This window comes from Phocoena sinus, chromosome 21, assembly GCF_008692025.1.
Source record: "Phocoena sinus isolate mPhoSin1 chromosome 21, mPhoSin1.pri, whole genome shotgun sequence".
NCBI lineage: Eukaryota > Metazoa > Chordata > Mammalia > Artiodactyla > Phocoenidae > Phocoena > Phocoena sinus.
This window is the reverse complement of record NC_045783.1, coordinates 31251959-31277286: the sequence shown is the minus strand read 5'-3', so window position 1 is coordinate 31277286 and position 25328 is coordinate 31251959. Positions and strand designations below refer to the sequence as shown.

General features: G+C 34.7%; 1 protein-coding gene across 1 annotated transcript in view; it reads left to right on the top strand.

Moving 5' to 3' along the window:
• Window positions 1-25328, top strand: part of ADAM2 (ADAM metallopeptidase domain 2) — a 96539-nt gene that overhangs the window by 6059 nt on the left and 65152 nt on the right. Inside the window, exons 2-6 of the mRNA XM_032618651.1 lie at window positions 4615-4617; window positions 9103-9234; window positions 9815-9891; window positions 15282-15337; window positions 18660-18738. Of these exons, the coding sequence (XP_032474542.1) occupies window positions 9180-9234; window positions 9815-9891; window positions 15282-15337; window positions 18660-18738 (267 nt within the window). The 5' untranslated portion in view covers window positions 4615-4617; window positions 9103-9179. The remainder of the gene's footprint in view (window positions 1-4614; window positions 4618-9102; window positions 9235-9814; window positions 9892-15281; window positions 15338-18659; window positions 18739-25328) is intronic.

Sequence of the window (25328 nt, the reverse complement as noted above, 5' to 3'; positions counted from 1 at the left end):
GTAACAGGGCGCTGTTCCAGGAGTCTCAGTCATCAGCCTTTCCTGCCAGTGTGGGTCCACATGCTTGTGCTCAGCCTCAAGTGACTTCCTGCATCTGGCTTGAGGGGGTCCTAGTTCCTGTTGAAGAACTCAGACACACGCGTCAGATGGTTCTGCACATCCCCGAAGACGAACGGCACCAGGCCCCATGCTGCACTGTCGTTTCTTCCTGCCTTCCCTCACTTCCCTGATTAGTAACTGTTTGAATACGCCCTTTGGAACTCAGGGAAGGTCTGGGAAGCTGAAAGCCTTTTTTCCGGCAAACTGGAAGCTGGGGACACGGAAAGCCTTTTGTGCCCAGGAGGGCCCACAGGGGGCCTTCTACCGCCATGATCCTCTAGTAGGAAATAAGCAGGTTGGCCTCTTTCGAACCTGCGAGGCTGTTGCATCCCAACGGAAAACTTTCCATTGTGCACTCCGGCCACCGACTGCCCTCAGACACCCGTGGCCCTGCTAATTGCTCCCATCTCAAGAGAGGACACCTAGAATCTGCACCTCTGCAATAGTTCATGATTCTCATCCCCTACCCATTTCAAGCTTCGGGATACTGAGAGGAAGGGTTGCTACACAAGGTCAGCCCCAGAGCCCTCAGAGACTCACTGGCATCCATTCTATCTTCAAGGAACTGCTCACACTGAGTTCCTGGTCATAGATAACTGTCCTGTCTCCAGGTGATACTTCCCTGGCCTCGTGGAAATTGAGCTCTAGAATATATCTTTCTTTGTCCTTTGAAGGAACCCAGACTTGCTGCTCTTTCCTGACTGAAGCTGAGCTTTTCTGGGTGACAGTTTCTTGCTTCAGTGCCCCCTCTCTTCATCTCCGTCTTCCTGAGATGGGTTCACTTCTGCACGCCTCAAAGCATTATTTGTGGATTAGAGATCCATCAGCCTATCTGGAGTCTAATTAGGACCTACAGAATTTCCATCCATATAAATGAAGGTGCTCCTGGGTCAGGGGTGGGAGCATCTCATCACAAAGACCAAGAGTTTCCTTTTCCAAATGAGCAAATGATGAATGGATACACAAGATGGGGTCCGTCCATACAATGGGATAGTATTCAGCCACAAAAAGGAAGCACTGATATTGCTACAACGTGGATGAACCTTGAAACCGTTATGCTAAGTGACTAAAGCCAGTCACAAAAACCACGTGTTATGCTTTTGCATGAAACATCCAGAACAGGGACATCTAGAGAGACTGAGATTAGTGGTTGTTTACTTGTGAGAGTTGGGGAGGTAGGGGTGGGGATTGAATAGCTGGGGTGATGGTAATAACTAAAGGGTAGAGGACTTGTTTTTGAGATGAGGGAACTGAAATTGACTGTGGTAATGGTTGCACATATCTGTGAATACACTAAAAACCCTACAATCATTCACCTGTGTGCTTTAAGTGGGTGAACTCTGTGGTAAAAATAATACACATCGGGATGATTCTACCGTAACTTTCCCTCATCCCCTTTGCCACTAACTTATTTGGGGCCATTATGATCACTGTCCTGCCTTATTTAATCATAATTTCTCAGGATCAGTTTTCCAGGAGTACTACCGCCTAGCAGGTCCAAGTTTTAGACCTGAGCAGAGTTTATTTTTGCAACTATTGTTATAACACATCCTTGCTGTGGAGTGTACTGGGATAAAGGAAGGTGTGGGTGAGTGGCAGGCAGAAGTTGAGTTAGGTTTTGAGTGTGAGTAGCTTAAGATATTTGTCAGAAAATTCAAAGACAATTACATGTTCTGTCTTCTGCAGTGGTGTCGCTTTTCCCCTCTGAGTTTGTCTTGCTGGCCTCCCCATTTCTAAATCTTCCTTTTTACGGTTCTAACAGTAACTGTTAACGAGATACACTAAGGTTCCATTTCAACGTTTTCTTCCCTTTCCTCAACAGATTATAATCAAACGTTGTAAGAATAGGCACACAGTTGAAGAATTGTGCTTTTTATTGTCTCATGCAGAATTGAGTCCAATATCCTTTTTTTTTAATTGAGGTAACATTGGTTTTTAACATTGTATAAGTTGCATGTGTACCACATTTTTCAACTTCTTTCAGTGTGCCCACCACCAAATTTTTAGTTTCCATCCCCCACCCTTCTTCCCTTCTGATTACCATTACTCTGTTCTCTCCTATGTGTTTGTTCTGCTTTGGTTTGGTTTCTTAATTTATTATTTTCCGCATATGAGTGAAATCATACAGTATTTGTCTTTCTCCACCTGACTTATTTCATTTAGCATGATACCATCAAGGTGCAACCATATTGTCACAAATGGCAAGATTTCATCTTTTTTACGACTCCTATTCCATTGTGTATACATACCACATCTTTATCCATTCATCTGTCAGTGGTCACTTAGGTTGTTTCCTTATCTGGGCTATTACAGATAATTCTGTAATGAACATAGGGGTGCATATATCTTTTTGAATTATGTTTTCAGTTTCTTTGGATAAATACCCAGAAGCAGAACAGCTGGATCACATGGTAGTTCCATTCTTAATTTTTTGAGGAATCTCTATACTAGTTTTCATAGTGGCTACACAAGTTAAATTCCTCCAAATAGTGTATGAGGGCTCCCTTTTCTCCACACCCTCTACAACACTTGTTACTTCTTGCCTTTTTGATAATAGCCATTCTAAAAGGCATAAGGTGGGCTTCCCTGGTGGCGCAGTGGTTGAGAGTCCGCCTGCCAATGCAGGAGACACGGGTTCGTGCCCCGGTCCGGGAAGATCCCACATACCGCGGAGCGGCTGGGCCCGTGAGCCGTGGCCGCTGAGCCTGCGCGTCCGGAGCCTGTGCTCCGCAACGGGAGAGGCCACAACAGTGAGAGGCCCGCATACCGCAAAAAAAAAAGTGCATATTTCCTCATATTCTACCACAACAACAACAACAAAAAAATGAAAGGCATAAGGTGATTCCTCATTCCAGTTTTGATTTGCCTCATTTCCCTAACAATTAGTGAGGTTGAACATCTGTTCATGTGCCTGTTGGACATCTGTGTATCTTCTTTGGAAAAACAACAATTTATGTCTTCTTCCTACTTATTAATGGGTTGTTTTGTGAATTTTGAATTGTATGAGCTGTTTGTATATTTTTGATATTAAGCCATTGTTGGTCTCATTGTTTGCAAATATTTTCTCCCAGACCACATGTTGTCTTTTTGTTTTGTTGATAAAACCTTTTAAGTTTAAAAGGTATAAAACCTTTTAAGTTTAATTAGATGCCACTTGTTTACTTTTGGTTTTATTTATTTTGCCTTAGGAGACTGATCCCCCCCCCACAAAAAAAATTGGTACAATTTATGTCGAAGAGTTTTCTGCCTATGTTCCCTTGTAGAACTTTTATGGCTTCAGTTCTTACATTTAGGTCTTCTATCTTCTCTTCCTGCACAGTATAACTAAGGACTTGTTTTATCCGGTAGCATGTCTTTATACAGGGGATTTATTTTCAACTATATAAATATGAAAGTAGAAGACTATTTTTCCTTTCTCTGAGTGAGCACTAGAAGTCCAGCTTCTGGTTCCTATATCTTGCCTTAAAACCTGGTGGTTAGCCAGATATCATCTCTCATGCTCTGATTTGTCTTTAACCTTCTTTCAAATTCTGATACTGGGATTTTCCCTTTTTTTCAAGCTTAGCTCTTATAGGATAACAGAAGAGGGTAACAACTAACGTATTTTTCCATGGTGCTAGATAATATTCCATGTTTTCATTCACACATATGCACACACATACACACAATATTTTTCTTTTAGGTATAAATTAAATTTTACTCGCTATAAATTTTTATTGATATAGAAAAATTAGAGAAGTTCTAAGAATTTAGCTTGTAATGATTAAAAAGATGAGAAAAGTATCATTTTATTTATCAAGGTTAAATCATATGAAATGCCACTCTATACTACCCCCCATTTTTTTTTTTTTGGTAATATCTCACTCCAAATTTCTTTACCATGGCCTTGCCTATATTTAGAACTTCCATCTTGTCATTCCTTCACTTCATTCCTTATACTACAGGCTTTGAACAGGTTCCCATACAAGTTCCCTACTGCTATTCAAAATGCTAGATCATTTCCCAAACTTTCTATCTCAGCCTAAACATCAATTCCACAAATAGGTTTTTCTAACTATCTTATCTATATGATTATACCCCTCCTCAAAATTCTCTATTCGGGCACTCCATTTCTTCAGAGCGCTTTTCACAATCTCTTTATATTTGGGAAGTTTGTCATTAATTTCCTATTAATTTTCTTTCTCCTCTTCTGTAATATATGCTCCAAGTGTGGACAAAGTCCCTTTCTTTCACATATGCCACTATATTGTTTTCTTTTTTTTTTTTTGGCTGCACCATGTAGCATGTGGGGTCTTAGCTCCCCAAAAGGGATTGAACCCGTGCCCCCTGCAGTGGAAACATTGAATCTTAACCACTGGACCACCAGGGAAGTCCCCAGTATGCCACTATATTCTTATTTTCTATTGTAGTGCCTGACACGTATGTATATTGAATTAGTTTTGCAAACTGAATGATTTGATTTAATAAGAAAGTTAAATAAATGTGTTTTATATTGATTTCATCAGAAATACTAAGTGTGTTTAAGGCTATGGAATTTGGGCATGCCAAATTTTTCACCAGAGAACACTGGTAGTTTAATTACTTTTTTCCGTTGTTTCATGCTTCTTAATCAATTAACTAGTATGGATATTTGTATCAAAGATTTATCAAAATAAAGTGTAATATGTGCTCAACATAAAGCACTAAAGTATAAAATTTTATAGGATCAAAACTGTTTTAATACATTACTTGCTTTTGTTTTCTTCTTACATAATGGTGTTCTCTTCGATCTTCTTTATTTCAGTATCCAGGTGCAATAACATTGGAGGGATTTTTAGTTATTATAGCTCAGTTATTTGGCCTTAAATTAAGATTAACGTATGATGACATCCACAAGTGTTCCTGTCCAAGAGCTACATGCATAATGAATCATGAAGCAGTGTAAGCCTTGTTTTTCTTTTGAATTAATTTCACACATACATTTGTGAGGTTGTTTACAAGACATGGTGAATTTCTTATTCTTTATACTCAGTTCTACATCAAAAGTTGGAAAGGTATGTTGTGCCTGAAGAGATATCACAGATTTGTCCAAATGATACAAGACTCCAGAAGGTGGTAAATCTCATGATAATGAAATATTTACTCAAGGGAATTAGAGGGAAATTTTAAATATTTATGAAGACTATGAAATATTTTATAAAATATGATACTACTTTTGTTTTTGTTGTTGTAGTATCTATTGCCAAGGCAAAGATGTCTAAAATCTTGCTTAAAAATATAACAAAGAACTGGCAGCTCTGACTATTATTTTGATGGAAATAAAAAGGAGGAAAGATTTGAAGAGGAAAAAGAATTGCCCTCATTTGCAGAAATTATAATTAACTACCTACTTAAATCAACAGAATCAGTATACAATTAGAACAACATTAAAAAATTTATCAGGATGATCAGTCTTGGAAAACACTAGTATCTGTATATCAGCACTAAGAAAATGGATGCCTATTATAAAATTTCTAATTTTTCCAGAAGAGATCTATAAGTTCAGTAAAATCCCAATCTATATTTTAGATCATTTTTTAAGGAACTTGATAAACTCTATGGGAAGTGATAAAATGAAGATGGTAAACATAGACAACCTTTTGGGGATTATGAGGTGCAATTTATGATCAAAGAAGGGATTTTATTTGGGGGAGACACTACATATTGTCTACAGATGTTTAGAAATAAAGAAATGGGGGAAAGATGATGATGTTGGATATAATGAAGACTTAAGAACAAAATCATGAAGTAAACTGGAGAGGAGAGGATCTGGTACGTAAAAAAAGGGACTGGCTTTTATCAGAGCTGTGCATATTCAATTATTGTGATAGAGTGTTTGGAGGGTAAATAGATAGATATGAAGGTAGTTGAATAGCTGTGAGACAGGCTGGGACCTGGGACCCTTTGCTGGGACCTGGGACCCTTTGCTGCAGTGCTGCAGTGCTTCCACTTGGACAAATCTCTCTTCGAGCAACAAAATACAAAGAAGCTGTATGGGACTGAAAATAACTGCGTGCATGCTGAGTTGGGACAAGTTCTGGACAAAAAGACCCAAAAAAAGAAACACCCAACTGCCGCTTTTGAAGAGCCTGGAGCAAAAGCAGGGTACTGTGCATGACCCCTGCACACAACACCACCTAAGGGGTGAGCAAACCACCTAAGCAACTGTTCTGGCCTGACCCCTGGACACACCCCTACCCTCACCCCATATAAGGAACAAGCTTGCCCCCGCCCCCCACCTCAGGGAGCAAGCCAGCAAGGGAAACTGTTGATTATTTTCACTCCCCCACCACTGCTTGCAGCAGGGGCCCCAGTAAAGCCTTGCCTGAATTTCTTGTCTGGCCTCTGACCAATTTCTATTGATTAAGGAGACCAAGAACCCTGCTTGGTAACGGTTGCAACAGAGACCATATGGCACACTATTTCAGCAAAGCTGAAACTATTTCATTCTTTACATAAAATGTTTGCTGTACCCTATTCTATAGCATTTCCAAGAGCTGCCTGTGGGATTTAGTTTTATCTTACAGGAGCAGTAACCAGCTCACAGACTCACATGTGTTGGCTTGCTTCCCTTCCCTAACATCCCATACCAGTGCTTTGGTGGTAGGCAGAATGGACCTTCAAAGATGTCCTCACTCTAATCCCTGGAGTTTGTGGATATGTATGTTACATGGTAGAAGGTAAGTTGCAGAAGTCATTAAGGTGATGGACCTTCAAGTAGGGACACTATCCTAGATTATCTGGGTGGGTCCAATCTAATCTCATGAGCCCTTAAAAACAGAATATTCTCCAGGTGAAGTCAGAGAGATGTGGCAGAATGGGGCTCAAAAAGACTGGTGCTGGGAAAACTGGACATCTACATGTGAAAGAATGAAATTAGAATACTTCCTCACACCATACACAAAATGGATTAAAGATCTAAAGGTAAGAACCAAAACCTTAAAACTCTAAGAAGATAACCTAGGCAGAGCACTCTTTGACATAATTTATAGCAGTATTTTATCTTTATCTGTCTCACAAAGCTAAAGCAAAAAGCAAAAATAAACAAATGGGACCTATTTAAACTTAAACACTTTTGCACAGCAACAGAAACCATTGACAAAACTAAAAGACAACCCATGGAATGGGAGAAAATACTTGCAAATGACCAACAGGGGGTTTATATCCAAAACATATAAACAGCACATAGAAATCAATATCAAAAAACAAACAGGCCAGTCAAAAATTGGTCAGAAGACCTGAATAGACATTTTTCCAAAGAAGTCATACAAAATGGCTAACAGGCAAGTGAAAAGATTCTCAACATCGCCAATTATTAGAAAAATGCAACTCAAAAGCCCAATGAGATATCACCTCAAACCTGATAGAATGTAGAATTTAAAAGTCTACAAATAACAAATGTTTGAGGGGACGTGGAGAAAAGGGGACCCTCCTGCACTGTTGGTGGGAATGTAAACTTGTGTAGCCACTATGGAAAACAGTATGGAGGTTCCTCAAAAAACTAAAAATAGAACTACCATATGACCCAGTAATCCCACTACTGGGCATATATCCAGAAAAGACGAAAATTAATTTGAAAAGATACATGCACCCCGATGTTCATAGCAGCACTACATACAATAGCCAGGACATGGAAACAACCCAAGTGTCCATGACAGATGAATGGATAAAGAAGATGCAGCATATATATGCAATGGAATATTACTCAGCCATAAAAAGGATGAAATTCTTCCATTTGCAGCAACATGGATGGACCTAGAGAATATTATGCTTAAATAAAAAGTTTTAAAAGTAACATAGCCTCAAAATAGAAGAATCAAAAATTGATAGTAATTAAGGAAATAAAATAGCCAAACATGGTTGATTTTTTTGGTTTTTGGTTATTTTCACTGATCCAAAACTTTTTTTTTAATTGAAGTATGGTTGATTTACAATATTATGTTCGTTCCAAGTGTACAACATAGTGATTCAATATTTTTATACATTACACTCCATTTAAAGTTATTATGAAATACTGGCTATATTCCCTGTGCTGTACAATATATCCTTGTAGCTTATTTAATTTATACATAGAAGTTTGTACCTCTTAATCCACTATGCCTATCATGCCTCTCCCCCTTTTCTTCACCCCACTGGTAACCACTAGTTTGTTCTCTGTATCTGTGAGTCTGTTTTGTTATACTCGTTTGTTTGTTTTATTTTTTAGATTTGAAATATAAGTGAGAACATACAGTATTTGTCTTTCTCTGTCTGACTTATTTCAGCAAACATAATGCCATTTGCAGCCACGTGGATGGACCTGGAAGGTATTATGCCAAATATGTTTTTAATAGCTCCAACTATAAATGAACAAAATTCTAATCAATAGTAAAATAGAAAAACAGAAGGACACATTCAATGTGTGATATACAGCAACAAGAGGGAAAAAAAAAAAAAAAAACTATTGCTACTCACAACGTGGATGGATCTCCTAATCATCATGTTAAAAAAACTTTAAACATAAAAAGAATACATGGTGATTGGCTCCATTTATATAGGTTCAGAAACAGACAAAAGTAATCTATGGTGTTAGAAGTAGTGATTGTCAGGGGACAATCTGGCAGCTTTAGTGGTTCTATATTTTATTTCTGGATCTGAATCTAGGTGTTAATTACACTGGTTCAGTGGAATATTGAGCAGTGCCTATATATATTATATATTTATACATAAATGTATAACATATGTAGTATAAATATTTATATATATTATATAAAAGTTCACTTAAGTGTAGATGAATCTTCCTGTTCATTAGCTGTTTCTTCAGCCTTGCCTTTCGGAAGTGATTCTGCGCTTTCTTAGCCGGAAAGCGGAGTCACAAGGCGTCAAAGCCTCCTGCATAGATTTAGCGGCCAAGGTCGCCCACGTTGAACGGCGCACAGCAGGCAGCCTCTCGACCCTCCGCTGCTCTCCCAGCCGCCTGCCTCCTGCGGTGTGTGCGGTCAGGAGGGGTCTCCTCGCGCCCCCAACTGCCCTGTAGTCAAGCGTACGGCCGTTATTCAGGCTGCCATCCAGGACGTCCAGCCATGTGGTGCCTTCTGTTTCTGCTTCTGGGGCTCATCGGGCTTCAGACAGACGATAGTAAGTACTAAAACCCTCTTCTGACCTTTAGGGAATGTCAGGTCTCCTTTCTGTTTCCCCCTGAGAGGCTGGATATCCCTTTGAAAGTGTTTTTTTGGTGGGAGCTCCAACTGTGTAAGCCCGTATCCACTCCCACATTGCCACCTTTCCCAATCAAAATCCACTTTGGTTGTGAGGGTCTTTCCCACTCTTCATGGGACCGTAGTAAAGATGGGAGATGCCGTGGCTTGAGTAGATCCCTTAAGATTAGAGTTTCATATACTGCTCTGCATTTCTGATATCTGGATTCTGTAGTTGGAAGGTCCAAAGGACCTGACTTTATTTGTTCTGAGAGCATTTGGGCCTATTACCTCAGGGTTACCAGAACCTGCCCACAGGGCAATATTTCTAGAGTAGTATACCTGTTTCTCTTTAAAAGATTTGTAATTCTAGAAAGAAGTGGTTATTGAGGTGAGGGTATTTGAAAAGAGAGTAAAAATGAGGGATGACTTATAGAATATTATGGATTTAGATGAGGAAATAATGAAGGAAGCTATGAGGTGGTAAGTGTTGCCCCTATAAAACATTTTGCACCTTGCAGATTCAGAAAGACTACGTGTGCAAATTACAGTTCCAGAGAAAATACGGTCAACGTCAAGTGGAGGAGTTGAAACATACGTAATTAAGCCCTAACATTTTTCACAAACTAAAAAGCATGTGAATATTTTGTTCCTAATAAGTAAACCTGGTGTTTTTCATTTCTGCACACTTTCTGAATTTTATATTTATACCCAATTTTTCTTAAATGGAAGAGCCCTTTTGAAAATGAACCAAGATTAACAATGTTTCATAGAAATATGGTTCAGTGATGCTTATTATCAAAGCCCCAAGGCCCATCTTCTAAATCTCTTTCCCTCTTGAGTGTCTGAATAATACCTGACCTGATCCATTTACAGTCTCTTGTCACTCATTTACCATACAATATTTGGAGGATTTTTAGTAGTTGTTAAGTAAGCCTATGGCATCCCTATAGGGGATGGCAATCATTTGATTTAATGAAGTGTTGTATGAATAATTTTTATGTCTTGATTGCAAATATGTTAATCATTAAGAATTCTTTTTATGCCATCTTAGTGTATATTGGTTCAGGTATTAGTTTTCTCTTTTTTATTCTTTGAATTAATTAGAAAGTTTCTTATCTGTTTTACTAATTTCTAGAATCATTTCTAAAGAAGTGAAGTGTTTTTTTAAAACACGACACCTTAATTTTCTTTTTGATTGGTAGTGAATATTTAGATAATTTGAATGCAAATATTTCCTTATCAGCTACCTACTTGTCACACTGATACAGATATCACAAGCTTAAATTTTTCAATATATAATTTATAAGGGAATGAATATTTATGAAAACTTTAAATCATTTAAATAGAAAAAAAGAGGTGAGACATTTAACAGCATTTTAAGAGTTTTATTTTTTTAATGGAAAAGTCTATGGAATTACTTGGTCATATTAGAAAATGTACACAGAATCTACTTAGAGGGTAATATCTTCAACCAGGTTTCACCAGATATTATGACAGTAATTCTCATAAGAGAAGTAAAAAAAAAAAAAAATCATCTGTCCTCAACTGTCAAATTCATGAGGGAAAAATGTTGACTATTTTGTTAATGTCTCTAACTCCAGTGCCTAGAACGGTGCTGGATACATAATAAAGGATTAATAGTATTTTTTGAACTGGTAAGGCTATTGTACCTACCGACTTAACAAATGCAACAAACATAATATGAAAAGTGTATGTTTATAATTATTATAATTAATAAAGAATATACCACAAGAGAATATTGAACTTAAAAAGACTAGGAGGTTTTAAAAATAACTGAATGGAACTTCTGTACGTGAAAAATATAGTATGAGAGTAAAATCAAGAATTAACAGTAGCCAGAGACAGCTGAAGAAACTAAACAGATGCAACATATAAACAGCTCAAGGAAAAAGAGGAGAGAATTAGAGGCTTAAGTAAAGAGCAATTAGAATTCCTGGAAAATAGAGAAAAAAATCTGGAAAAGAGGTTATATTAAACATAGATGAACTGAGATCAGGTATCACAACACAGAATAAATAAAAATTAGAGTACATTAACACTTTTCAGATTACAAGAGAAGAAAATAATTTAAATAATGTACTTCAGCAGTTAGAAATTGAAACTGGGACAAAGAATAACATAAAAGCTGGAATTGATGAAAAAGTATGAATATGTATACCTCAAAACAAAACAAATTGAATATACAATTGTAACTGTAACAAATAAAAGAATATAAAGCATATATACATCTTGATATAATAGGGAATTAAAATAATTTAAATAAAACTTAAAATTTTTGATTGATTAAATTTATCAGAAATTACATATATTTCAAATTGAATTTAAAAATATATACCACAAGATAAACACCTAAATCACAAGGGAATAGAAAGGTCTAGCACAAAAATAAGAAAAATTATACAAAGCAAATAGTAAAGTTAGTATAGGCAGCCATATTTTATCAGGCACAAGTTGTCTGTAAGGCAACACAAATAAAAGTATGAAAGATTTTAATAGGGATGAAAAAAGTGGACATAGTGATACATAGAGCAGAAATTTAGCAAATGAATAATACAATGAATAAATGCATCAACAAATTCAAAAAACCTTGAGGAGATAAGCAATTTCATAGAAAAACAAACTCCTGGGATATAAGGAAAGATGAAAATGTCCAACACTTTAAAAAATTTGAATCTGAATATAAATGTCTCTTTCTCCCTCCTCAAAAATACAAAAACAACCATTAAAACTAAGTCAAAAGCTAAATTATTTTACAAATAAATACAACCAAACATTTAAGAAAGACATAATTAAAACTCATAAAAACTCAACCAGCAAAAAGAAAAAGAGTTAATACTGCTGAATACATAAAGGCAATATTACCTTGACACCAAAAACAAAGAAGGGTAATATAAGAAAGAAAATTTGGGACTGAATTAATTCATGAGTATATGTGGGAAACATAAGAAATATGAGAAAATCTAATATAACAAAGTATTAAGAAATGACCAATGGCTTGTTTGTTTTTTTGTTATTGAGTTGTATGAGTTGTTTGTATATTTTGGAAATTAAGCCCTTTTTGGTCATATCATTTGCAAATATTTGCTCCCAGTTAGTTGGTTGTCTTTTGTTTTGTTTATGGTTTCTTCTGGGGTGCAAAAGCTTAGAAGTTTGATTAGGTCCCATTTGTTTATTTTTACTTTTATTTCTATTGCCTTGGGAGACTGACCTAAGAAAACATTGCTATGTTTTATGTCAGAGAACGTTTTACCTATGTTCTCTTCTAAATGTTTTATGGTGTCATGTGTCTTATATCTAAGTCTTTAAGACATTTTGAGTTTATTTTTGTGTATGGTGTAAGGGAGTGTTCTAACTTCATTGATTTACATGTGGCTGTCAAACTTTCCCAATACCACTTGCCAAAGAGACTATCTTTTATCCATTGTATATTCTTGCCTCCTTTATCGAAGATTAATTGACCATAGGTGTGTAGGTTTATTTCTGGGCTCTCTATTCTGTTCCATTGATCCATATGTCTTTTTTTATGCCAATACCACACTGTTTTGATTACTGTAGCTTTGTAGTATTGTCTGAAGTCTGGGAAGTTTATGCCTCCTGCTTTGTTCTTTTTCCTCAGGATTACTTTGGCAATTCTGAGTCTTTTGTGATTCCATATAAATTATAGGGTTATTTGTTCTACTTCTGTGAAAAATGTCATGGGTAATTTGATAGGGGCCGCATTAAATCTGTAGATTACTTTGAATGGTATGGTCATTTTAATAATATTATTCTTCCAATCCAAGAGCATGGGATAGCTTTCCATTTCTTTAAATCATCTTTAATTTCCTTTATCAACGTTTTATAGTTCTCAGCGTGTAAGTTTTCACCTCCTTTGTTAGGTTTATTCTTAAGTACTTTTTTGGATCTGATTTTAAAAGGGTTTGTTTTTTTTTTTTAACATTCCCTTCCTGATATTTCATTGTTAGTGTAAAGAAATGCAAAAGATTTATGTGTGTTAATCTTGTATTCTGCCAGCTTGCTGAATTTGTTTGTCAGTTCTAGTAGTTTTTGTGTAGAGTCTAAATATGGGTAGAAGACCGAAATAGACATTTCTCCAAAGAAGACACACAGATGGCCAACAGGCACATGAAAAGATGCTCGACATTGCTAATTATTAGAGAAATGCAAATCAAAACTGCAATGAGGTATCACCTCATTCCAGTCAAAATGGCCGTAATTAAAAAGTCCACAAACAATAAATGCTGGAGAGGGTATGGGGAAAAGGGAACCCTTCTACACTGTTTGTGGGAATGTATATTGGGGCAGCCACTGTGGAGAATAGTATGGAAGTTCCTTAAACAACTAAAAACAGTGTTACCATATGATCCAGCAATCTCATTCCTGGGCATATATCTGGAAAAGACAAAAGCTCTAACCGAAAAGATACCTGCACCCCAGTGTTCAGAGCAGCACTATTTACAATAGCCAAGACAAGGAAGCAACCTAAATGTGCATCAAGAGATGAATGGATAAAGAAGATGTGGTTTATATATACAATGCAATACTACTCAGCCATAAAAAAGAATGAAATAATGCCAACTGCAGCAACATGGATGGACCTAGAGGTTATCATACTAAATGACATAAGTCAGACAAAGACAAATATCACATGATATCACTTATCTGTGGAATCTAAAAAATGATACAAATGAACTTATTTACAAAAGGGAACCAGACTCACAGACATAGAAAATAAAATTATGGTTACCTAGGGGGAAAAGGGGGATATAAATTAGGAGTTTGAGATTAGCATATACAAACTATTGTATATAAAATAAACAAGAAGGTGTAGCACAGAGAATTACATTCAATATCTTATAATAACCCATAATAAAAGAGAATATGAAACAGAATATACATAGGTATGTATAACTGAATCACTTTGCTGTACACCAGAAACTAACACAGCATTCTAAATCAACTGTACTTTAATTAAAAAAAAGAAAAAAAAAAAAGAAATGGCCAATGGCAAAATGCAATTTACATCTAAATTGTTAAGATGATTGAATCTTAGAATATCAATGAATTAACTGCGTTTTAGAATTATATGGGGAAATGAATATACATGTAGCATTAGGAGCAGTAAAACTACTGTTCAAAGTTCAATACCATACATGATAAAATAACTTAGCAATAGAAGAATGTAACTTAACTTTGTTAATCCTATAAAATAAACCTCTTAATCCTATAAAATTTAAATAAACTTTAAACATTTTAAAACTTAAAATAAATTTTAAAGATATAATTTACACTACATAAAAATCAAAGTCTAAATAAATGTAACAAAGGAAAGCAAAACCTCCTCACTGAAGACAACAAAACCAGGTGAGAGGAGGTAAAGGTCTATATAAATTGAGTAGATCCTATGCTCATGGATTGGAAGGCCCAATAATGCAAAGAGGTCAAGGCTCCTCAAACTGATCTATAAAGACTAAGTTTTCCATTTGTAGACATTCTTTCTTAATAAAATCCATGAGTATTGCATCCAAACTTGGAACAAATTTATAAAATCTACAAATATTAAACATTCTGTTTTGTTAATTCTTTGCTATACTATATAAATTCTCTATTTGGTAATTTAGTTATACTCTTCCATTTTAAGCATAAATTTTGCAATGGCCTCAATATTAAGCTAACACAATTATTGGATGCAAGTCAACAATATTTCAGGGTCTATCTTATTGCATAAGTGTTAAAATTAATAAGAAACTGTACCAATTATATTCTTCCATCTATCTTTATTATGAAAGCAAATATTTAAATATCTGATTCCATTGGAATAAATCAATATTAAATTATAAATTTTCCTCTTTTTTATTGTATTAGTGTGCTTTAGCATGTTATTATTGTTAATATAAAATGATAGTTTTTCTTTTTAACATTCTTCTCACTTTTCTTTGCTTTTTTAATATACTCTCCTGCCAGGTGTCCTACAACATTGTAATTGATGGGAAAACGTACACTGTGAACCTAATGCAAAAGTAGGTGAACTACATTATTTTATTACCTGTCTTTGTTCTATTTATAATTATTGTTCATATTTATCCAGAAAGTAACTATTTTGCATTTGTAAATATTTTTAGTTGCTTACTATTTGTCTCCTATTTTATGCTTAAGAAAAACATTTTAAACTTATATAATAAACATCTAGGACCTGAATCCATATGTATGCTCACATCTTTTTCCTTCCCAGCAACATCAGATTTCTATTTGACTATTTATGTGGTTTCATGGAGGATGAATTTTGATATTTTTCTATTTTTATCACGACATAAATACAACTTGTTTTTGAGTTCTCTTACATTCGACTGTATTTGAAAGAACATAGTGGATTTTTGAGTGGAAAGAACAGTGATTCTTTAAATTAGTTTACATATCAGAATGTATTAAGGACTTACAATACAACTGTAATTAGCCAAACTCAATCCCATGCCAGCTAAGGAAATTGGGAAAAAAACAAGCACACCATATTTGGGAATAAAGAAAAATTCAAAACAGTAATGGTCGTTTTTTTAAATGGGTCCTTTATTAAAAGTTTTGGTCAATTTGTCTCTTTATTATAAATCTTGATAGCTTAAAGATAAGGTCTTTCCATCCTTTTCTTCATCAGGAATGTTCTGGCTTTTCTTACTACTTTTCATTTTCATATATCTTATAATAAACTCTTCCACAAAGATATATCCATAGATATTGATTGTGACTTCATTGAATCTACAGAGTACTTTTGGAGGAATTTTTCCTGTCATTCCCTTTCAATTTTTTATTTAGTCTGGTTTTTTTTTTACTGAGTCTGAAATTCTTTTAATGCAGTCCAAATTATTATTTCTTTGTAGCTATTATTCTTTTCATATTTAAAAAAAAATCATTGTCTTCATACAGTCATGAATCCAAGCTGCCATTTTTTTCTAATAGCTTTTATTGTTTTCACTTTCATGTTCAACTCTAGGGTTCATCCAGAATTGATGTTTGTGTGTTTCATGAGCATGGGGATCAAGATTCAAATATTTTATCATATTAGCATCCAATGGATCCAACACATGCTATTGGGAAAAAAAATACTTTCCTCATTGCACTGTAATGAAATGTTTGTAATAAATCAAATGACTGTTTATGAGTGGGATATCTTTCTGGACTATTTTCTCTTATTTTATTTGTTTACTCCTGAGCCCTATTTATCTGAACAGATATCACACTATATTAAATACTGTACTAGGTCTTGTTACCCAGCCTTGTTCAACAATTTTAAGATGTCCTTGTTTTTCTTGATCCTTTAATTTTCCATATAATGTCTGAAGTCACCTTTTTTCTTTGTACCTTTTATTTTATATTCTTTTTCTTTCATAGTCTCCATTTTAATTAATCTATTATTTTATATTATACCATTTTCCCTCAAATTCTTTGTTTTACAACTTTTTACTATTCTTTTAGTATTTTCTCTAGATTATCATATTAATCCCTGAATTATTAAATCTAATATACATTATTATTTTACCAGTTATCATACATTGTTAGATCTTCAAACCTTTTAATTTCACTTACCTTCTACCTTTTCATTATTTTTCCTGTATGCTTTTAAACCCCAGTTAGATATGACTATTATTTTTTGTATAGTCAATATCCCTTTATAATTAAGCATAAATTTGCGCATTCTGTTGCTCTTCATTTTTTCCTGCGTTTGTTTCTATCTGCAGTTAATTTCTATATGTCTCAGGACTTCTCTATATTTCTGTTGTAGATCTGCTTGTTTTTGATTAATTTGTATTCAATGTTAAATATTAACCTTACTCTTAAGAACTTCTTTGCTGGAATAAATTCTAGGATGACCTTTTAAAAATAACTTTTGTCCTTTAAAAGCAGTATTCCGATGTCTTCTGGCTTTCCTCGTTTCTACTGACAACTTAAGCTATCAGTCTTATTGCTGTTCTTTGAAGGGAACATCTTCGTTTTCTTCTTGATACTTTGAAGGTTTTATTTTGGTTTTCATCAGTCTTTAACACTATATTTAGGGGTGATTTTTCTTTGCTTTTATCATGCTCAAATAAAATAGGACTTACTGAGTCTATATCATCAATTTTGAAAAAACTTTGCTCTTATTTTCAGAGATTTTTAAGTTAATCTCCTTGGCTACTCTGTGCAACTTTAAAATTTAGCAGATGATTTTACGGGGAAAGAAGCTATGAATCTGATGCAACTTAAATATTCATATTTTTATTCCAGGACTGCACAGCCACCAAAAGTTCTGCTTGTTTCTAGGCTCCCCAATAATAGCTTTCTCCCTGGTCCAAGCATGGATATTTGACTTCTTTCTTTACCAAAAAACAGTGCTTGTATATCACTAGCTAAGTCTCTTTATAGAACTTTCAACCCGGAATCTGTGTGTTCCCTGGAGCTCCACCCCACTGTGTATTATTTTCTTTTTTTGTTACAAGAATACAAAAAGTTTTGCTCTGTTTGTCAGCGGTTTGGCTCTTTGACCTTTTGCTTTCACAAATCCACACTGCCATAGCTGTCACAAATCTTTATACTATATTAATTGGAAAAATGAAAATGAGATACCTACACCCACCCTTTCTCTTTGTAGAGCCTTTTAAGCATATTCTTCCCATATTACAAACAATGTATTTTAATGTGAGATCTCCACCTGATCTGTTGAATTCATTTCATATTAGTTCAATACTTATTGACCATTTGCTATTTTCCAGATATTCTTCTAAGAGCTTGAGATGCATTAGTAAACAAAATGGATATGAATTTTATATTGTTTATCAGATGAGACTAATAATGGTATGATAAATAGTGGATTAGGAAGAATGTTAGAAAGTGATAAATGCTTAAGCAAAAATATAGAACAAACTAAGAAGTGTCATTTGGAAATCCTATGCTTTAATAATTGAGAAAGTTGAAAATTTTTATAAACTTGTCAAGAGAAGCCTCAGTGACATGTGGATATGTAAGCAAAGACTTGAAGTAGATGAGACAATGAGCCATGTTGAAGAACATCCTAGAAAGGGGCAACAGCTAGTGCAAATACCCTGAGACAAAAGTTTGCCTGTTGTATTTAAAAAACAGGAAGGAGGACAGTGTGACAGTAAGGTGAGTGAGGAGAGGTCTGAAGACTAGAATTTTTTGAGCAAAATTAAAACTAAATCCATGTGCTCAAAGAATCTCTCCCTCATGCGCGCTCTCTCTCTCCCTCTCTCTCCTCTCCCTACCTATCTATAAGTATAATAAAAGAAATAGCTTTTCACAATAAAATCTAGGAAACAAATTTTCCATTAAATACTTTTTATCTTTATTTTACAGAGTTTTCTTACCTCATAATTTTAGGGTTTATGGTTATAATGGCACAGGAAGTATGAAACCTCTTGAACAACAGTTTCAGGTATGATTTTTATTGTCTGTTTTACCTTTGTTATGTGAGTTTCTGTGACTGTTTTACTTAGGGTCCACATGTCTCTAGAGTATAACAGGCTGGAGTTATGTTTTGTTTTGGCATGAATGTAACCATTTCCTTTGATGATGTGTCTTGAATTAGCTTTGTGACACAGATGATTAACCAAACCACAAATGATAGTGATGCATTTAAGCTATTATTTCATGATGATGCACATGTATATGTTTATGTACCTGTGGCAAAAGGGTTGAATATGGAGTGAAATACTTAAAATGAAAAAACATGGCTTAAATCAGGAAAGCTAAATCTAGGAAGAAAAGGAAAATCCAAAGACTTGTCTGAAGTATGTTCAGGGACCAAATAAATACACATAAATTTCATGCACATTTAGGAATATATTAAATTTTCAACCACTTGGAGCTTCATTTAATAAAGTTTTCCATTTGTTGTAAATATAATAGAGAAATGTGCATAGAATTTCAAGGAATACCCATGCCTGAAATGCTGTTTTGCTTTTTACATTTGCCCTGCCTTACCAATTCCTATATTTTTTTAATTTGCATTCCTGATTTCTATGTTGTGAATTAACAACTACTTTGAAATTAAAGCATTTTTATAGAGACTAAGCTCTTAACAGGAGAAATAATAGGTATGGTGAGTTCTTTAAATTTTGCCTAACAGAATAGGCAAATACATGTGACTCACCTATGGAGTTCTCTATACAAATATATAAATGATGCATACTGTCAGAAAGTTTTATGATATATACATACGTGCATATATACATAATATTATAGACATACTTATGTATACACACACAATATATGTGTGTGGGGGGGGCATTTTTTGTGTGTGAGTGTGGTGAAAAAGAGACGGAGAGAAACAGAGTTAAAACAATGAGACAACGAGATGCACAGGGCCACAATATCCCGCACCTGCATTTTAAGTAATTCTGCCAACCTAACACCTAACTCTAATTCCTACCTCCCAGGAGGTAATCATGAGAGACAGATGTATAATTCAAAAGAAAAAGCAAAGATGTTTTATTTATAACCTGGATGTAATAAGTTATTGAATGCTGACCTCAAATGCCATGTTTGCCAAAGCTGCAAGCCTATCGTCAGTGTAGGAAAAACCAGCAAAGTTTATTAAATTAGGTTAGAAGCATATAAATCTATTTTTCATAAATTCCACAAATGATTTTCATCCCTAAAAGTTATGTTATCTTACTAACTAGAGATGTATCTACACGAAAACAAAGCAACCAGTTAGACACAGGAAGAGTTTGTTCCTAGTATCTGCAGTTTACTTTATGATCTCTCCAGGACACAGAGATACTCATAATGGTTAAAAAGTAAAATTACCAGATGGCATAACAATCCAAAATGTGTATGCACATAAAAATAGACTTCAAATTATAAGAGGCAGAAATTGACAGAAATGAAAAAAGAAATAGGTAAATTATTATTATTGAAGATTTAAACATTTCTCTCTCAATAATTGATAGGTGAAGTAGAAAGAAACTCAGCAAATACGTTGATGCCTTGAGCAGAACTATCAACTTGATCTCATCAACGTTTGTAGGCGACCACACACAACAGCAACATTCTTACTGTTGCTGAGTTTATACACATTCTTTTTTGAGTGCTAATAGAAGAATGAACAAGATATAATAAAGGAAAATAGTGCAAAAAATGACAATGATAACAATAAGAAAAAAACTGGAGAAAACTTATATAATAATAATAAACTTTTGATTCCTCCATCTCAAAATTTTATCCTATGCTGACCTAAAAATGATTTATTTATTAATTTCCAAGTTTTCCAATCAACTTATATATAAGGTTGATATAATTTACTGATGGTTCTGAAGAATTAAATACATTATCAATCTGGATAATACAAACCACATTTGGAAGGAAGTAGATGAAATGCAGTGGAAAGGAAGAGGTATTTTTCCTTGGTTATATAAAGTATGATTTATACAGATGAACCTGTATATGGGACCACAGTGAAAAAGTACAAATATGATAAGTCAGTGAAATATTTTAAAAATATAAGATACTGTTTTAGTCTATGTCTAAAGATACCATGCAGTAATTTACACATGGAAAGTTTAATGTAAAGAATTATTCATTGTAACAAGGATTAGAGTAAAACAATAAGAAGTAAAGAGAACTCTAAAGGTCATAGGAATATCAGATACAAGAAGCAGCCAGCAATCCTAGGACTGGGATAAAGAAGACAGTTTCCTTGCCCCAGATTTGAGATTGTTAAAAGTGGCACAACCATGGATCTTCAAATAGGACAAGTCACTGTGGTGCTGTACCAAGAGATCTTGCTGTAAAATTTCTCTTTAGAACCCTCTGGAAATCTGTCCTTTGGGTAGCCAGGAAAGCTGTTCATAAGATGTCTCACCAAAGTCACTTTGCTATGGAAGGAGAGCGGCCTAGATGATGGGAGGATACTACTGGCTGATGGGTGCTAGAGACCACCATGCACCGAAGGATCTGGGTACTAGAGAATCTCCAAGCACTGAGGGATCCTGGCTTTGCAAAAAGCTGTACCCTCTGCAGGAGCCTACCAAGCTAGCACACTAGAACCAAATAGCAAAGCTCTCTTCCCATGCTCTCCAGTACCCGTTACTAGCAAAGCTTCAGTGCCACCTGGCAAAAGAAAAAATAAAGAGGCTCATATTCATTTGCACAAAGCAGGCAAAAGGTTAATTTGAAGCTGAGTAGCAATACATCAATAATTGACAGAGCCTACAACTTTGACTACTTAGTTTCTGTATGCACTCTTTTATACACATTTGAACTCTGTAAAAACAACAAAATCACCCTACATTTCTATTTAGCAAGATTCAGCCAACCTTCTCCCAAGTAAAGAAATTCTCATTCTTCCCTCAAAATGATGAGACACACAATCACGAGTCACTGTGTCCATTGCTAGCTATATTAAGTTCTCCACACATTAAGTCACGATGCAACTGAATACTATGTTAACATGAGGTTAAATTAACTTGTAAAGTTAACCTCCAACCACCTGCATGTAAACTAATAACAGGAAGAGGGAAAAAGAAGAAAATGGTTAGCACATACAAATAAAGATACATATGCATATGACAAGCCAAGAGAAAAATATTTAAAGCTACTATAGTCTTCATTTCTGTAATAAGTCATGATTGCTATGTATGACTTCCTTTTCCCACTACCTGCTCCCCATTTCCATTGCTCTCAACCAGAACCTAAGCTTGTTACGGATATTTACCTAGCAGAATAGCACAAATCTTCACTCCCAAAGGGTTTGCATCCTTAATCATATTTTATTTTGGTTACTATAATACTCAGGTAGGTTCAAGACACAGCATTTCTTTAAGCAACAAATTTCCCTATTGTGTTCAGAGTCAGTCACTCCAGCCACTGGGTTAACCTGTTTGTGCAGTGGCAAAAGGAGCTCGAAATATCCAGTTGGAAGTTTCATCTTCCAAATTAGTGGAATTTTTATTGTGTCCCCAGGTGAACAAATTCCCCACTGGGGGCTAGAAGCTAAAAGTAACTGGGACAGAAAGCAAGATGCTACAAAATGGTTATTAGGTATAATGGTGGGAAGAGACACTCCCATTTCAACACCTTACTTCCTGGACCCATGTATTGTGGTTCTCAGAAAACCATGCCATATAATGGTCTTGATTCAAACATAACCCCAGCCTTTCAGAGTAATGTCTCCCAACTACTATGGTAAATGAGTATTCAGTAATCTGGTCTACCTTTCAATTAGGCCAGCTGCTTCCAGATGATAGACTATATGGTAAGACATGTACATAAACCAACTGCTGCCCTTAATTTGCCGAGAAATAAGTTTCTGTATCAGACACAACACTGTGCAGAAGCCATGGCAGTGGATAAGGCATTCTGCGAGTCCACAAGTTCTGGTGCTAGACGAAGCACCATGGACAGGGAAGGTAGTTTTTGTTTTTCAGGGAATTTAATCCATTTACCTACATCATCTAATGTTGGCATACAATTATTCTTAGCATTCCCTTAATAATCCTTCTATAAGGATGGTAGTAATATCCCACTTTTATTTCTGATTTTAGTAATTTGATTCTTTTCTTTTCATAGTCAATCTAGCTAAATAAAGATTTGTCAATTTTGTTTATCTTTTTGCAGAGCCAGCTTCTGGTTTCATTGATTTGTTCCATTATCTGTTCTTATTAATTTCACTCTAATCTTTATTATTCCCTTTCTTCTGCTTAATCTAGGTTTAATATGTTCTTCTTTTTCCTGTGTTATATGTGGTTGGATAGGCTATTACTTTGAGATCTTTCTTCTTTATTAATACATGCTTTTATATACATAAATTTATCAAAAGCACTACTTTAGCTGCATCCCATACATTTTAGTATGGTGTGTCTTCATTTTCATTCTCCTTAAATATCTTCTGGTTTCATATTTGATTTATTCTTTAATCCATGGTTATTTAGAGATATGATATTTAATTTCTACATCTGTGAATTTCTCCAAATGTTTTCTGTTAATTATTTCTAAAAAAATGCCTTTATTATCAGAAAACATACTTTTATTACTTCTATACTTTTAAACTGAGGTTTTTTAATGGATTAGCATATGATCTATCCTGGAAAATATTTTGTGTACACGTCAAGAAGAATGTGTATCTTGTTCTTTGGTGGAGCATTTTACAGATGTCTACTAGGTTTACTTAGTTTATGATTTTTTTTTCAAGTCTTATATTTCCTTGCTGATCTTCTGCCTAGTTGTTCCACCAATTGTTGAAAGTGGCAAAGAAGAAAAGAAGCCTTCAACTATAAGTGTTGAGTTCTCTATTTCTCCCTTAGTATCTACCTATTTTTTTATGCACTGTGGTGCTCTGATATTTGGTACCTATGTTTACAAGTGTTATATCTTCCTGATGCATTAAACCTTTTATTAGTATAAAATACTGCTCTTTATTTCTAGTAACATTTTTTTCTTTCAAAGTCTACCTTGTCTGATATAAATATAGTCAATCCAGTTTGCTCGTGGTTGCTATTTACATGGTAATCTTTTTTCATTCCTTTAATTTGAGTCTGTCTGTGTCTTTGAACTTAAAGCATGTTGTCTTTCAACAGTTTATAGTAGTCTTTTCACATTGCCTGACAATCTGCCTTTTATTGGATTGTTTAATTCAATCACATTTAATGCTGTCATTGATATAGTTGTATTTGCATCTGCTTTTTACTTTTTGTTTTGTATGTGTCTCATGTGTTTTTGTTCCTTTTTTCTCATTTTAGTGTTTTTTTTTCCCTGTTAGGTGGATATATTCTACTGAAGAATTTAAATTTCCTTAATGATTTTTCAATATTTTTGAGTTATATTTTTAGTGATTTCCCTAGGGCTTACCTTACACATTTTAACTTACCAGATGCAGATTTAGATTTATATTACCTTAATTCCAGTGATATGTAGAAACATTGCTCCTATAAAACTCTACTTCCCTCACATTTATGGTATTATTGTTGTACATATTACATCTATTAATGTTACAAACCCAACAGTACATTGTTACAATTACTTTACTATCTGCAGTCATTTCCTTAACCCAGTACCTCTTTGTTTCCACTCACCTCCTATATGCTGTTATTGGCAAATATATTTCCTGGCCCCAATCATATGCCCTATTCATATTATTTTACTCAATTGATTTTTAAATCAGCTAAGAGAAAAAAGGGGGAAATACGCATTTATATTATGTTTTTAAATTACATAATAACCTGTATGAGCTCTCTTTGGATGTTTATGTGGATTTGAATCACTCTCTGAGATCGCTTACTTTCAACCTGAAGAATTTCTTTAAGTATTACTTGTAAGGCAGGGCAATTAACAACAAATTCTCAAAGTTTTCATTTATATGGAAATGTCTTTAGTTTGATTTTGTTTCTCATTTTTCTTACTGAATTTTTCATATTTTCTTGTATGGCTATTTATTTATTTTCTCTTAGGACTATTTGTCCTTATGTCCACTTCTGGGGGATTTAAATTGTCATTTACTTATTTTCATCAGTTTCACTAGGGATCAGATCTATAGAGTTCCTCATGATGTCATACCAAAAGTTAACTCTCCATATCTTTATTTTTGAAGAATAATTTTGCTTAATATATAATTCTAAGTGCCAGGGATTTTTTTCTCTCTCAGCATTTTTTTTTTGTTCATTGTGTCCTGCCTCCTTACATATGTGTGCATGTGTGTGTGTGTGTGTAAAGAAGTACCATTATTTACATCATTACTCCTATGAATGTTATGTGTTACTTTTCTCTGGTTTATTTCAAGATGTTCTCTTCATTTTTGGTTTTCAGCAGTTTATTATATGATTGCTTCCTTAGGTCTTGTGGAAATGAATAAAAACCAAGCAAATGAGAATAAACAAAGGTTACTTATTCATAGCAAGGACATCATCCACTGTCACTTGCATTTTGGCAGATACTCAAAGGCAGGCAGAAGAGTGGGAAAGCTTTATAGTGGAAGGAAGGGAAGACCTCAGGTGTGCTCTGATTGAAGGTTGTTGGTGGGGGCTGCTG